General features: G+C 46.0%; 2 protein-coding genes across 3 annotated transcripts in view; both read left to right on the forward strand.

Annotated features, from left to right (window-relative positions):
- The window catches only part of NAA16 (N-alpha-acetyltransferase 16, NatA auxiliary subunit), a 71,171-nt gene that overhangs the window by 39,767 nt on the left and 18,264 nt on the right, over window positions 1–13,140 (forward strand). Inside the window, exon 10 of one of the 2 annotated variants that reach the window (XM_069758211.1) lies at window positions 2,635–2,707. The exons of the other annotated variant lie outside the window; for it this stretch is intronic. Within the exon in view, the coding sequence (XP_069614312.1) occupies window positions 2,635–2,707 (73 nt within the window). The remainder of the gene's footprint in view (window positions 1–2,634; window positions 2,708–13,140) is intronic. 2 annotated transcript variants of the gene reach the window in all.
- Window positions 5,239–6,273, forward strand: LOC138671493 (uncharacterized). Its single transcript, XM_069759668.1, has 2 exons — window positions 5,239–5,490; window positions 5,578–6,273. The coding sequence occupies exons 1-2, from the start codon at window positions 5,323–5,325 to the stop codon at window positions 6,271–6,273; spliced, it is 864 nt and encodes a 287-aa protein (XP_069615769.1). The 5' UTR covers window positions 5,239–5,322.

Here is a 13,140-nt window from a genome sequence, read left to right on the forward strand (position 1 = left end):
CTTTTAAATAGCCGAAAAGAAGTTACCACTAAGATCTACTCTAAAACCTGGAAAAAGTTCCTTGCCTTCTACCAACATCCCTTTTCGGGCAAGGTTCCAATTCCGGCTATTCTAGAGTTTTTACAGAACGGCCGAGAATTGGGTTTAGCGGTAAATACCCTTAGGGTACCGTCACACAGTGCAATTTTGATCGCTACGACGGCACGATTTGTGACGTTCGAGCGATATAGTTACGAGATCGCAGTGTCTGACACGCTCCTGCGATCAGGGACCCCGCTGAGAATCGTACGTCGTAGCAGATCGTTTGAAACTTTCTTTCGTCGTCTAGTGTCCCGCTGTGGCGGCATGATTGCATGGTGTAACATATATCGTATACGATGTGCGCATAGTAACCAACGGCTTCTACATCGCACATACGTCATGAAATTATCGCTCCAGCGTCGTAGATTGCAAAGTGTGACAGCAGTCTACGACGCTGGAGCGATATTGTTACGACGCTGGAGCGTCACGGATCGTACCGTCGTAGCGATGAAAATTGCACTGTGTGACGGTACCCTTAGAGTCCAGGTATCAGCCTTGGGGGCATTATATAACAGCGATGTGGCGGGAAATAGATGGGTATCTAGGTTCATTAAGGCCACCGAACGTAGTAACCCAGTTTATGTTCCTAAATTACCACCATGGGATTTAAATTTAGTTTTGGATGCTCTAACAGAACCCCCCTTTGAGCCATTAGATTCTGTCTCCATTAAAAATTTAACTTTAAAACAGCCTTCTTAGTGGCACTGACTTCCGCTAGGAGAGTGAGTGATTTGCAAGCATTGTCGATAGACCCCCCTTATTTAATGGTCTTTCAGGATAGGATAGTGTTAAAACCAGATCCAGCATATCTACCAAAGGTAGCTTCCAAATTTCATAGAAGTCAGGAAATATTTTTACCATCATTCTGAGACAATCCAGTTTCAGCGGAAGAGCAGAAATGTCATATGCTAGATGTTAGAAGAACACTGTTACAGTACTTGCACAAAACAGAACCGTGGAGGCAGAGTAGGGCTCTGTTTGTTTCCTTTCAGAACCCAAGGAAAGGGGCGAGTGTAGCAAAAGCGTCTATCGCCAGATGGATAAGAGATGCCATATATTTGGCTTATACGGCCAAAGGCCAGGCACCACCAGACGGCATCAGGGCCCACTCCACTCGAGCCATGGCCTCATCCTGGGCGGAAAGAGCGGACGTCTCCATAGACGTAATATGTAAGGCGGCAATGTGGTCATCTTCTTCCACCTTTTATAGACATTACCGTCTTGATCTATCACCAAAGGCCAATTTAGATTTTGGCCGTTCAGTACTTAGTGCTGTAGCCCCGCCCAGGTAATTGACCTTTGAAAATCTCTCGTAGGGGTGCTGTCGTGGCGATAGGAAACCCCCCCATAGTTAATCACTGGTTTCTGCACCCTTTTGGAAAGTGTGCTTTTAATTATCACTCTTTAGAAGGTGATGGTATTTAGTAATGTTTAAGTATATATGTTTATGTACTAACTCAATGACGGTGTCCCTTATACTCTGAAACACAAACTGGAGTGGTGAGGGGGACCGCCCCTTTAAATCCTGTAGGTTCCTGTCCAGATGGTGGGCGGATCCCCTCTCTCGTAGGGGTGCTGTCGTGGACTCTGTAAAATCCTATTACCGGTACGTAAAAACCGGTTTTGGATAAATCCACTGCAAATCACTGTATGAGCTCATGAATACTATGAATGCAATCCACAAATGCAAGGTAAAACTGTATCATGCAAAGAGGAAGCCATATATCAACACCATCCAGAAATGCTGCCTTATTCTCTCAGTCCAAGAAATGGATTGCGGCAAAGTGGAAATAGTTTATGGAAACCACGGACACAGCGCCCTGCGGAGTCCAGAGGAGAGGGACCATCCAGCTTATCAGTGCACAGTTGTAAAGCCCACAACTCTGATACGGGGATGCATTAGTGCCTATGGCATGGACAGCTTACATATCTTGAAAAGAGCCCCATCAATGCTGAGCATTATATGGTGGTTTTAGAACAGCATATACTCCCATCCAGACAATGTCTATTGCAGAAAAGGGCTTGTATATTTCAGCAAGACAATGCTAAGCCACATACTGCATCCATCACAACAGCATGGCTACACATAGTTTGGGTGATGAACTGGCTGCCTGCACTCCAGACCTTTCACCAATAGAAAACATTTGGCTCATGAAAAAATATCCAGCAAAGAAGACTCAGGACTGAGGAGCAGCAAGAATCCACTATGAGACAAGAATGGGGCAACGTTCCTCTCCTGAAACTCCCATCAATTGTCTTATTACAGACTTGTAATACAAAGTGGGGATGTAACACAATGGTAGATATGGCCCTGTCCCAACTTTTTTGAGATGTTGCTGCTATCATTTTCTAAGGGAGTTAATTTTTTCTTAAGGATTGGAAAAACCTCTAACTTTCACCCTCTGATCTGTGTTCTGCGGTAACATTGCTATAAGAGATTTGCAAATCGTTGCGCTTTCTTTACATTTTACAGTGTCCCAACTTTTGATGAATTTTTGTACTATGTTGTACCTATATTGACATGTTACCTTGGCCATGCATTTTGTTTTCCAGGTGCTAATAATACAGGAACTTGTTATTGGCTTTGAAAACTCATTGAAAGCATGCGGCCTATTTAACTCTGATGGTAAGATTTCTCTCCTTTCAGTTACCTTTGCTCCAGTTATTTCTCTATAATCATGTACTGGATGTGTACTTTAACCCCTTTACCCCCAAGGGTGGTTTGCACGTTATGGACCGAGCCAATTTTTACAATTCTGACCACTGTCCCTTTATGAGGTTATAACTCTGGAACGCTTCAACGGATCCCGGTGATTCTGACATTGTTTTCTCGTGACATATTGTACTTCATGATAGTGGTAAAATTTCTTTGATATTACCTGCGTTTATTTGTGGGAAAAAAAACGGAAATTTGGCAAAAATTTTGAAAATTTCGCAATTTTCCAACTTTGAATTTTTATGCAATTAAATCACAGAGATATGTCACACAAAATACTTAATAAGTAACATTTCCCACATGTCTATTTTACATCAGCACAATTTTGGAACCAATTTTTTTTTTTGTTAGGGAGTTATAAGGGTTAAAAGTTGACCAACAATTTCTCATTTTTCCAACACCATTTTATTTTAGGGACCACATCTCATTTGAAGTCATTTTGAGGGGTCTATATGATAGAAAATACCCAAGTGTGACACCATTCTAAAAACTGCACCCCTCAAGGTGCTCAAAACCACATTCAAGAAGTTTATTAACCCTTCAGGTGTTTCACAGGAATTTTTGGAATGTTTAAGTAAAAATTAACATTTAACTTTTTTTCACAAAAAATTTACTTCAGGTCCAATTTGTTTTATTTTACCAAGGGTAACAGGAGAAAATGGACCCCAAACGTTTTCCTGAGTACGCCGATACCCCATATGTGGAGGTAAACCACTGTTTGGGCGAATGGCAGAGCTCGGAAGCGAAGGAGCGCCATTTGACTTTTCAATGCAAAATTGACTGGAATTGAGATGGGACGCCATGTTGCGTTTGGAGAGCACCTGATGTGTCTAAACATTGAAACCCCCCACAAGTGACACCATTTTGGAAAGTAGACCCCCTAAGGAACTTATCTAGAGGTGTGGTGAGCACTTTGACCCACCAAGTGCTTTACAGAAGTTTATAATGCAGAGCCGTAAAAATAAAACAAAAATTTTTTCCCACAAAAATTATTTTTTAGCCCCCAGTTTTGTATTTTTCCGAGGGTAACAGCAGAAATTGGACGCCAAAAGTTGTTGTCCAATTTGTCCTGAGTGCGCTGATACCCCATATGTGGGGGGGAACCACCGTTTGGGCGCATGGGAGGGCTCGGAAGGGAAGGAGCGCCATTTGGAATGCAGACTTAGATGGAATGGTCTGCAGGCGTCACATTGCATTTACAGAGCCCCTAATGTACCTAAATAGTAGAAACCCCCCCACAAGTGACCCCATATTGGAAACTAGACCCCCCAAGGAACTTATCTAGATGTGTGGTGAGAACTTTGAGCCCCCAAGTGTTTCACTACAGTTTATAACGCAGAGCCGTGAAAATAAAACATCTTTTTTTTCCCACAAAAATTATTTTTAGCTCCCAGTTTTGTATTTTCCTAAGGGTAACAGGAGAAATTGGACCCCAAAAGTTGTTGTCCAATTTGTCCTGAGTACGCTGATACCCCATATGTTGGGGTAAACCCCTGTTTGGGCACACGGGAGAGCTTGGAAGGGAAGGAGCACTGTTTTACTTTTTCAACGCAGAATTGGCGGGAATTGAAATCGGACGCCATGTCGCGTTTGGAGAGCCCCTGATGTGCCTAAACAGTGGAAACCCCCCAATTATAACTGAAACATTAATCCAAACACACCCATAACCCTAATCCCAACGGTAACCCTAACCACACCTCTAACCCAGACACACCCCTAACCCTAATCCCAACCCTATTCCCAACCGTAAATGTAATCCAAACCCTAACTTTAGCCCCAACCCTAACCCTAGCCCTAATGGGAAAATGGAAATAAATACATTTTTTTTTATTTTCTATTCGCCACGACAGCACCCACTAGAGAGAGGGGATCCGCCCCTAGGAACAGGAAACCTACAGAGAGATAAAAGGGGCGGCCCCCCCTCGCTCCTCAGTTGGTTTCCTGTTCCCAAGGAGGAAACCCTCAGAGAGAATCTCTGCAGCTAAGAAGAGGAAAAGCTCGCCTGGAACACAGCCTGTACGTCTCTGTTGAGCGACAGGGGCCCCAGAGCGAGCGTCAGAGACGGGTGTTCCTGTTGGTTCCCCCCTCATCTGGATACATCAGCAGCATGCCGGGATCACAACAGTCTCCCTGTTGGGAGACCGTTGGTTTTTGCTCCACCGCCTAAAGAATTCCGTCAGCACATCAAGTAAGTGTCGCTATGGAAAGCGCTTACCCTCCGGCCACAGTGGGGCATGAACGGCCGCGGTAGCAGGAGCTTCTCTTCCTCTGCAGCATAGAAGGAAGACGCGCGAGCGCACATGCAGGCGCTGTATGGTCGGCGTACCCGGATGTAAAGAGGAACTTCCGGGTATGCGGGGTCAGCTGAGCGTGCTGGCGTGGACGCCTTGGACAGCGGTGGAGAGGGCTAATAAAGTTGGTCAGGTAAAAAAAAAAAAAAAAAAGGGGGGAGGAAAGATGGGGGCGTGTATCCCTTGTAAGAACGGCTCTATATAAGGCTGGAGACACATGGCACTGTGCGCACCATGTCGTCTCAGGAAGATATTGAGCGCCCACTGGAGGTTGTAATCCTGCCTAGTGGTGATGCTAATAAGAAAATCAGCGGACACTCAAAAATGAGTGATTCCACGGATAAATCAGGGAAAAAATCGTCCCGTTCCAAACCCCAGGCCGACCAGACAACTCTGCAGCCGGTATATTTTTTTTTTTTTTCCCGGATAAGTGTATATATAGCTTCATATCTCTTACAGTAGTCTCCTCTGCTTGTGTCTTTTTTGTAGGCTAAGCGGACGTCAAAATCTAAACATAAGCAGTGTAAGATATGTAATGAGCCCCTACCTGACTCATATATTAAGGAGCTATGTCAACATTGCATTGATAACACTTTACAGCAGGAGAGTTCGGTCAGGATGAATGACATACGTCTCATGATCCGGGAAGAGCTTCAGTCCTTGAGGGGTAGTCCGGCGGTTAATATGGAAAGGAGAAGTAGAAGGACTCTTTCACCTATAGCCGACACATCAGCAGAAAGTGGAGAGGTGGACTCAGACATCTCTCAGAGATTGGATTCCTCGGAGGAGGAAGATTATGTCTGTTTTCCTACAGACAATGTAAATAATTTGGTTAAAGCTGTAAGAGGAACAATGGGGGTGTCAGAGTCTAAAGATCCCCAGACACCACAGGACATCATGTTCGCAGGTTTATCGCAGCGAAAGGGCCAAGTATTCCCTGTGAATCAGGCCATTAAAGACCTTGTTAAAAAAGAATGGGCTAAAGGACAGAAGGGCTTTGTACCGGTATCATGTAAGAGGCGGTACCCCTTTGATGATGAGGACTTGGCAGTTTGGTCTAAAATTCCTAAAGTGGATGCGGCTGTGGCATCAACTTCTCGCCGATCCTCCTTACCCGTAGAGGATGCGGGCTCCTTGCCTGACCCCATGGATAGAAAATCAGACGCTCTGCTTAAAAGGTCATGAGAAGCTTGTGTCACGGCATTTAAACCGGCGATCTCAGCCACGTCCACTAGTAGATCTATGCTGGTCTGGCTGGAGCAGTTGGACCAAAATATTAAGAGTGGTGTATCTAGGGAGAAACTACGTGCCTCTATTCCTTTGATTAAAGGGGCGGCAGCCTTCATTTCTGATGCCTCTATAGACTCTCTCCGCCTAGCAGCCAGAACAGCCAGCCTCACTAATACGGCACGACGCGCTTTATGGTTAAAGAATTGGAAAGGGGATGCCCAGTCCAGGGCTAAATTGTGTACTATACCCTGCCAGGGTGAGTACCTCTTTGGAACGGTCTTAGACGAAATTCTCACTAAGGCAGGTGAAAGGAAGAAGGGGTTCCCTAATCCCTTTATTCCTTCTTACAGAAGGGCGTTCAAGAAGCCACCATTCGGAAGGAAGGGAGGCTTCAAGGACAGATGGAATAACAAAGATTTCAAACAAAGAGGAAATTTGTTCAATAAGCGCCCCTTCAAGCCAGCAGATAAATTCCGCTGATTATATTTCACCGGTGGGAGGAAGACTAAAACAATTTAGTAAGCAGTGGAAAGACATAACGGTTAATCCATGGGCCATTGATTTAATATCTTCAGGCCTCACATTAGACTTTATTAAAAGGCCTCCGGACTCCTTCCTCCTTACCACCTTAAGATCCAGGCCTCAACAAGAGGCACTTGAAACCGAAGTTAAATCCCTCATACTCAAACAAGTCCTGGTAGAGGTTCCATCTTCCCAGATAGGGAGGGGATTTTACTCTCCCTTATTTCTGATTAGTAAGCCTGATGGCTCTTTCAGAACTATAATTAACTTGAGGCAACTGAACTCCTTTATAAGACCCAAAACATTTAAAATGGAATCCATACGTTCGGCCATAAAAAATCTATTTCCAAACTGTTACATGGTAGTATTGGATCTTAAAGATGCTTATTACCATATTCCTATACACCATTTACATCAGCAATTTCTTCGGGTAGCAGTTTGTATAGAAGGGCAAATTCGTCATCTACAATACCGGGCAATGCCCTTCGGTTTATCTATGGCCCCAAGGGTTTTTACTAAATTGCTAGCGGAAGTAATGTCCTTTTTACGGGTAAAAGATACCTTGGTCATTCCGTATTTGGATGACCTATTGATTGTAGGTAAGAACTCCCTACAGTGTGAGCAGAGGTTTCAGGAGGTAGTGTCATCCTTACAAAACCTGGGCTGGCTGGTTAATTGGGAAAAATCTAGACTCCAGCCAGTAACGTGTCAGAAATTCCTTGGGCTCCTTCTAGATTCAGTTGACCAGATTTGCAAGCTTCCTGAGGATAAGAAAACTTCCATATTCGATAAAGTGTCCTTAGCGATCAGAAAGCGTAGTATGTCATTAAGGAATGTCATGTCACTACTAGGTTCTCTAACATCGTGCATTCCTGCGGTCCAGTGGGCGCAGTTCCATACTAGGCATCTACAAAAATTTGTATTGGATGAGGACATTAAAAATAGAGGATGTCTGGATAGAACAGTTTTCCTAACGTCAGAAGTAGTACACTCCCTTATGTGGTGGTTGAATCGAAAAAATCTTTCGAGAGGGGTTCTATGGGTAATCACCCCTTCTAGTATAGTGACCACAGACGCTAGTCCTGAAGGCTGGGGGGCACATTTTCAGGATCAGTGGGTCCAGGGTCTTTGGTCCAGTTCAGAACTTAATAATTCCTCAAATGTCAAAGAGTTGAGGGCTATATACTACTCCCTACTTCACTTTCTTCCTCAGCTCAGCGGCTCTCACACAAGAGTATTCTCCGACAACACCACTGCGGTGGCGTATCTGAACCATCAAGGAGGTACAAGGTCGGACAAACTCAGAGAAGTGGCTTCAGACATCATGGAGTTGGCCGAAGGTCATCTGCTATCCTTGTCAGCAGTGCACATCAGGGGCATAGACAATTTTCATGCCGATTTCCTCAGCCGTCACACTCTTCATCAGGGAGAATGGATGCTGAACAGGAAGATTTTCAGATTAATAACAGCTCGATGGGGTGTTCCTCAAATAGACTTGTTTTCCACAAGAGCCAACCGTCAGGTCAGGAGGTTTGCCTCTCTATGCAGGGAGGACAAGCCGGACATACTCGATGCCCTCCAGGTACCATGGACATTCGACCTGGCCTATGCTTTCCCCCCATGGAATCTATTACCTATAGTAATAAGAAAAATAAGGGAGGAAGGCGCAAGAGTTCTGTTAATAGCCCCATTCTGGCCCAAAAGGCCATGGTTCTCATGGCTGAGGGCGATGTCAGTGTCAGACCCGTGGATTCTGCCTCAGTCCAAGGACTTGCTCTCTCAGGGACCATTCCTCCATCCTCAGGCAAAGGGCATGAACCTGACTGCCTGGAGTTTGAGAGGCAGTTACTAAGTATAAGGGGGTTTTCTAGTGGGTTAATTAACACTCTTATGAAGAGTAGAAAACCTTCAACTACTAGAATTTATGTTAGAATTTGGAGAAAATTTCTTCAATTCCATACTGCACAACTTTCATCTGAAGTTCCTATATTTCCAGTGTTGGAATTTCTACAAAGAGGTTTGGAATTAGGACTCTCCGTAAGCACTCTGAAGGTCCAGGTTTCAGCTTTAGGAGCTCTTTTTAATTATGATGTTGCGGGTAATAGGTGGATATCCCGATTTATATCTGCCTGTGAGCGTTCAAGACCAATTAGCATACCGCAGGTTCCTCAGTGGGATTTATCCATAGTCCTGGAAGCATTGACACAGCCACCGTTTGAGCCTCTCCAAACAGCCTCACTAAAAAATATTTCTTTGAAAACGGTATTGTTAGTGGCATTAGTTTCTGCTAGAAGAGTGAGTGATCTCCATGCATTATCTATAGATCCTCCCTTTTTATCTGTAACATCAGATAGGATAATTTTGAAAACAGACCCTTGTTATCTTCCTAAAGTAGCCACTACTTTTCATAGAGCCCAGGAGATCTTGTTACCTACCTTTTATGAGAACCACTCAACTCCAGAAGAAGTAAAACTTCATACTCTAGATGTAAAAAGGATTGTGCTAGCCTATTTAGAGAGAACCAGGGACTGGAGGAAGAGTAGGGCTCTCTTTGTGTCTTTCCAGGGTAAAACCAAAGGTACCAGAGTGACAAAGAACACATTATCTCGCTGGATCAGAGAGGCCATAATCTTGGCGTATAAAGCTGGAGGTAGAGATCCTCCGATGCATATAGGAGCACACTCTACAAGAGCCTTGTCGACTTCCTGGGCAGAAAGGGCGAATGTGCCAATAGACCTTATATGTAAGGCTGCAACTTGGTCTTCACCAAATACCTTCTATAAGCATTATAGATTAGATCTATCCTCTGCTTCTGATCTAACTTTTGGTGTATCGGTCCTTGACTCAGTAAACCCACCCAGTCTATAGTCTCTGCAATTCTCTCTAGTGGGTGCTGTCGTGGCGAATAGAAAATACCGGATTACGTACCGGTAATGCTCTTTTATAGAGCCCACGACAGCACCCGTTCACATCCCTCCCTTTTCTGTATATAGTCGCACGTGGTGCTTCTTTGGTGAGGTGTAAATATTAGAAGAAAATAGCATAAGGTTGTAAATATGTATATATATATATATATATATGGATATACCTGAACCTGTTAACTAAAACCTGGCGGCGGTTCCTCCTATTCTCTGTAAAACAACTGAGGAGCGAGGGGGGGCCGCCCCTTTTATCTCTCTGTAGGTTTCCTGTTCCTAGGGGCGGATCCCCTCTCTCTAGTGGGTGCTGTCGTGGGCTCTATAAAAGAGCATTACCGGTACGTAATCCGGTATTTTTCCCTAACTGAGGGGTGATGAAGAGGAGTTTGATTTACTTTTATAGCGGGTTTTTTAGCGGATTTTTATGATTGGCAGCCGTCACACACTGAAAGACGCTTTTTATTGCAAAAAATATTTTTTGCATTACCACATTTTGAGAGCTATAATTTTTCCATATTTGAGTCCAGAGTCATGTGAGGTCTTGTTTTTTGCGGGACGAGTTGACGTTTTTATTGGTAACATTTTCGGGCACGTGACATTTTTTGATCGCTTTTTATTCTGATTTTTGTGAGGCAGAATGACCAAAAACCAGCTATTCATGAATTTCTTTTGGGGGAGGCGTTAATACCTTTCCGCGTTTGGTAAAATTGATAAAGCAGTTTTATTCTTCGGGTCAGTACGATTACAACGATACCTCATTTATATCTTTTTTTTATGTTTTGGCGCTTTTATACGTAAAAACCTCGCGTTGCTGCGGGGGTCTCAGGGAGGCCCGCAGGGAGCCCCCTCCCTGCGTGATGCTTCCCTATACCGCCAGCACACCGCGATCATGTTTGATCGCGGTGTGCCCGGGGGTTAATGTGCCGGGGGCGGTCCGTGACCGCTCCTGGCACATAGCACCGGATGTCAGCTGCGATAGGCAGCTGACACCCGGCCGCGGCCGATCACGCTGGACGTACTATTCCGTCCGTGGGAATTAGGGCCCACCCCACATGGACGGAATAGTACGTCCGATGGCAGAAAGGGGTTAATATATAAGAAATGACCAGAAAGCAGCCTGTGTTGTGGTGACATTAATGAGGTACAGGAAGTAGTCACACGCTCCCAGTGGGTCTACACTTCCTTTTCTCCTTCGCCTCATTGGGGGACATAGACCATGGGTGTATGCTGCTGCCACTAGATGGCTGACACTAAGTGATACAAAGAAAGTTAGCTCCTCCCCTGCAGTATACACCCTCCTGCTGGCTCTCAGCTAACCAGTTCTCGCTTAGGCTACGTTCACATTAGCGTTGCGCGCCGGTGCGTCGGCGACGCAACGCACGACGCACCAAAAACGCGCGCAAAAACGCTGCGTTTTGCGACGCGTGCGTCGTTTTTTGACGAAAATCGGACGCACGAAAAATGCAACTTGTTGCATTTTCTTGCGTCCGACGCTAGCGTCGAAAACGACGCACATGTCGGAAAACGCTACCAAAAAAATGCACGCGTCCCCCATGCTAAACATAGGGGCGCGTCGCCGACGCAACAGCGACGCACATTAGCGAAACGCTAATGTGAACGTAGCCTTAGTGTCTGTAGGAGGCACATGGGTCTGGTTCAGACCCCAATGTTTTTATTTTACTTTTTACTTTTCTATAAATTTTTATTTTTTAATTAACTGAGTGAAGGGGGCGACAGATCCTTGTCAAGGTTCCGATCTCCCCCGTATCAACAGGCGAGCACGGTGAGTATACCTCCCCGTACCCTCTCCTGCGACGAGGGAAGCCATGCCCGAGCTCACTTCAGAGGCGACGGTTCCTTTCATGGTCCTGATCTCCCCACACCAGCAGCAGGCGACCACATGGAGTGTCGCCTCCATGTATCCTCTCCTGGAGCCAGGCCTAATGCCGGACAACTGGCCCTGTCCACCCGGACTGAATTCCATGGATGTACTGAGGCCCCTCTCTATGGCGTCCGAGCAGCCCCCACTGTCCCACCACTATGAAAGCGGATGGCACAAGGAGGCGGACGGTTCCTCTCCACCTCCCTAACAAAGGGATGATGGATTGAGGTTTATCCCTGCACCGTCCACGCTGCACAGAGCAGCGCTGAAACCCGCATCCGCGGCGGCTCCATGCCGGGATGTGCACCGATGGTGAGTGCATCCATCTTCAGTGGGACATCCACATGCCGACAGGCAGCCTCAGCCACTTCCCTGTGGCCCACCACCCTGAGGTAACGCTCCGGCCAGCTGCACAAATTTAGCCCCCGGCTTCGGCAGATGTGTAGGCCGCATCCCGGAAGCCTCGCCTGTACTATGGCGCCCTAAGGCAGCTCCGCCCGCTTTTCTCGCGCTTCTCGCCTGGAACGCCCCTCCCTTCTACCACTGGTGTCGCCTGCTGGCTACAGAAATTTAGGTCCCGGCTTGGGCCTATTCAACATAGTGTCCGTGGCTCCGCCCCCCAAATTGGCGCTTCTCGCTCTCTGCGAGATTTCTATCAACTCTGCAACTCCTGGTGGCCATCTTGGTCCGGCTCATGCTGGGACGACTGTTTCTGCATTAAAGGGGCACATAGACTCTACATCAGTATCTGACCAGTCCCTCGACAAGTATAGAGGCACAATGACCAGTATTCCCTGGTCTTAAAGGTGCATGTCCAGTATTCCTTGGTTTTAAAGGCACACGACCAGTATTCCCTGGTCTTAAAGGCGCATGACCAGTATTCTCTGTTCTTAAAGGTGCATGACTAGTATCCCCTGGTCTTAAAGGCACATGACCAGTATTCCCTGGTCTTAAAGGTGCATGACCAGTATTCCCTGGTCTTAAAGGCGCATGACCAGTATTCCCTGGTCTTAAAGGGCATGACCAGTATTCCCTGGTCTTAAAGGCGCATGACCAGTATTCTCTGTTCTTAAAGGTGCATGACTAGTATCCCCTGGTCTTAAAGGCACATGACCAGTATTCCCTGGTCTTAAAGGTGCATGACCAGTATTCCCTGGTCTTAAAGGCGCATGACCAGTATTCCCTGGTCTTAAAGGGCATGACCAGTATTCCCTGGTCTTAAAGGCGAATGACCAGTATTCCCTGGTCTTAAAGTCGCATGACCAGTATTCCCTGGTCTTAAAGGGCATGACCAGTATTCCCTGGTCTTAAAGGGCATGACCAGTATTCCCTGGTCTTAAAGGGCATGACCAGTATTCCCTGGTCTTAAAGGCGAATGACTAGTATTCCCTGGTTTTAAGGGCGCATGATCAATCCGAGGAGCCCTCCGCTGCCGAACCCAGCTTATCCCAGAGTACCTAGTTCCCCTCAGTGGACTTCGTCACTGACCGCAATCCATGG

The sequence above is a fragment of the Ranitomeya imitator genome, chromosome 3 (genome assembly GCF_032444005.1).
Source record: "Ranitomeya imitator isolate aRanImi1 chromosome 3, aRanImi1.pri, whole genome shotgun sequence".
NCBI lineage: Eukaryota > Metazoa > Chordata > Amphibia > Anura > Dendrobatidae > Ranitomeya > Ranitomeya imitator.

Excerpts from the sequence above, each read along its gene's own strand:
- LOC138671493 (XM_069759668.1), top strand. The coding sequence starts at position 5,323 with ATGTCGTCTCAGGAAGATATTGAGCGCCCACTGGAGGTTGTAATCCTG. Across the intron at positions 5,491-5,577 it reads ACCAGACAACTCTGCAGCCG|GCTAAGCGGACGTCAAAATC; the intron begins GTATATTTTTTT and ends TCTTTTTTGTAG.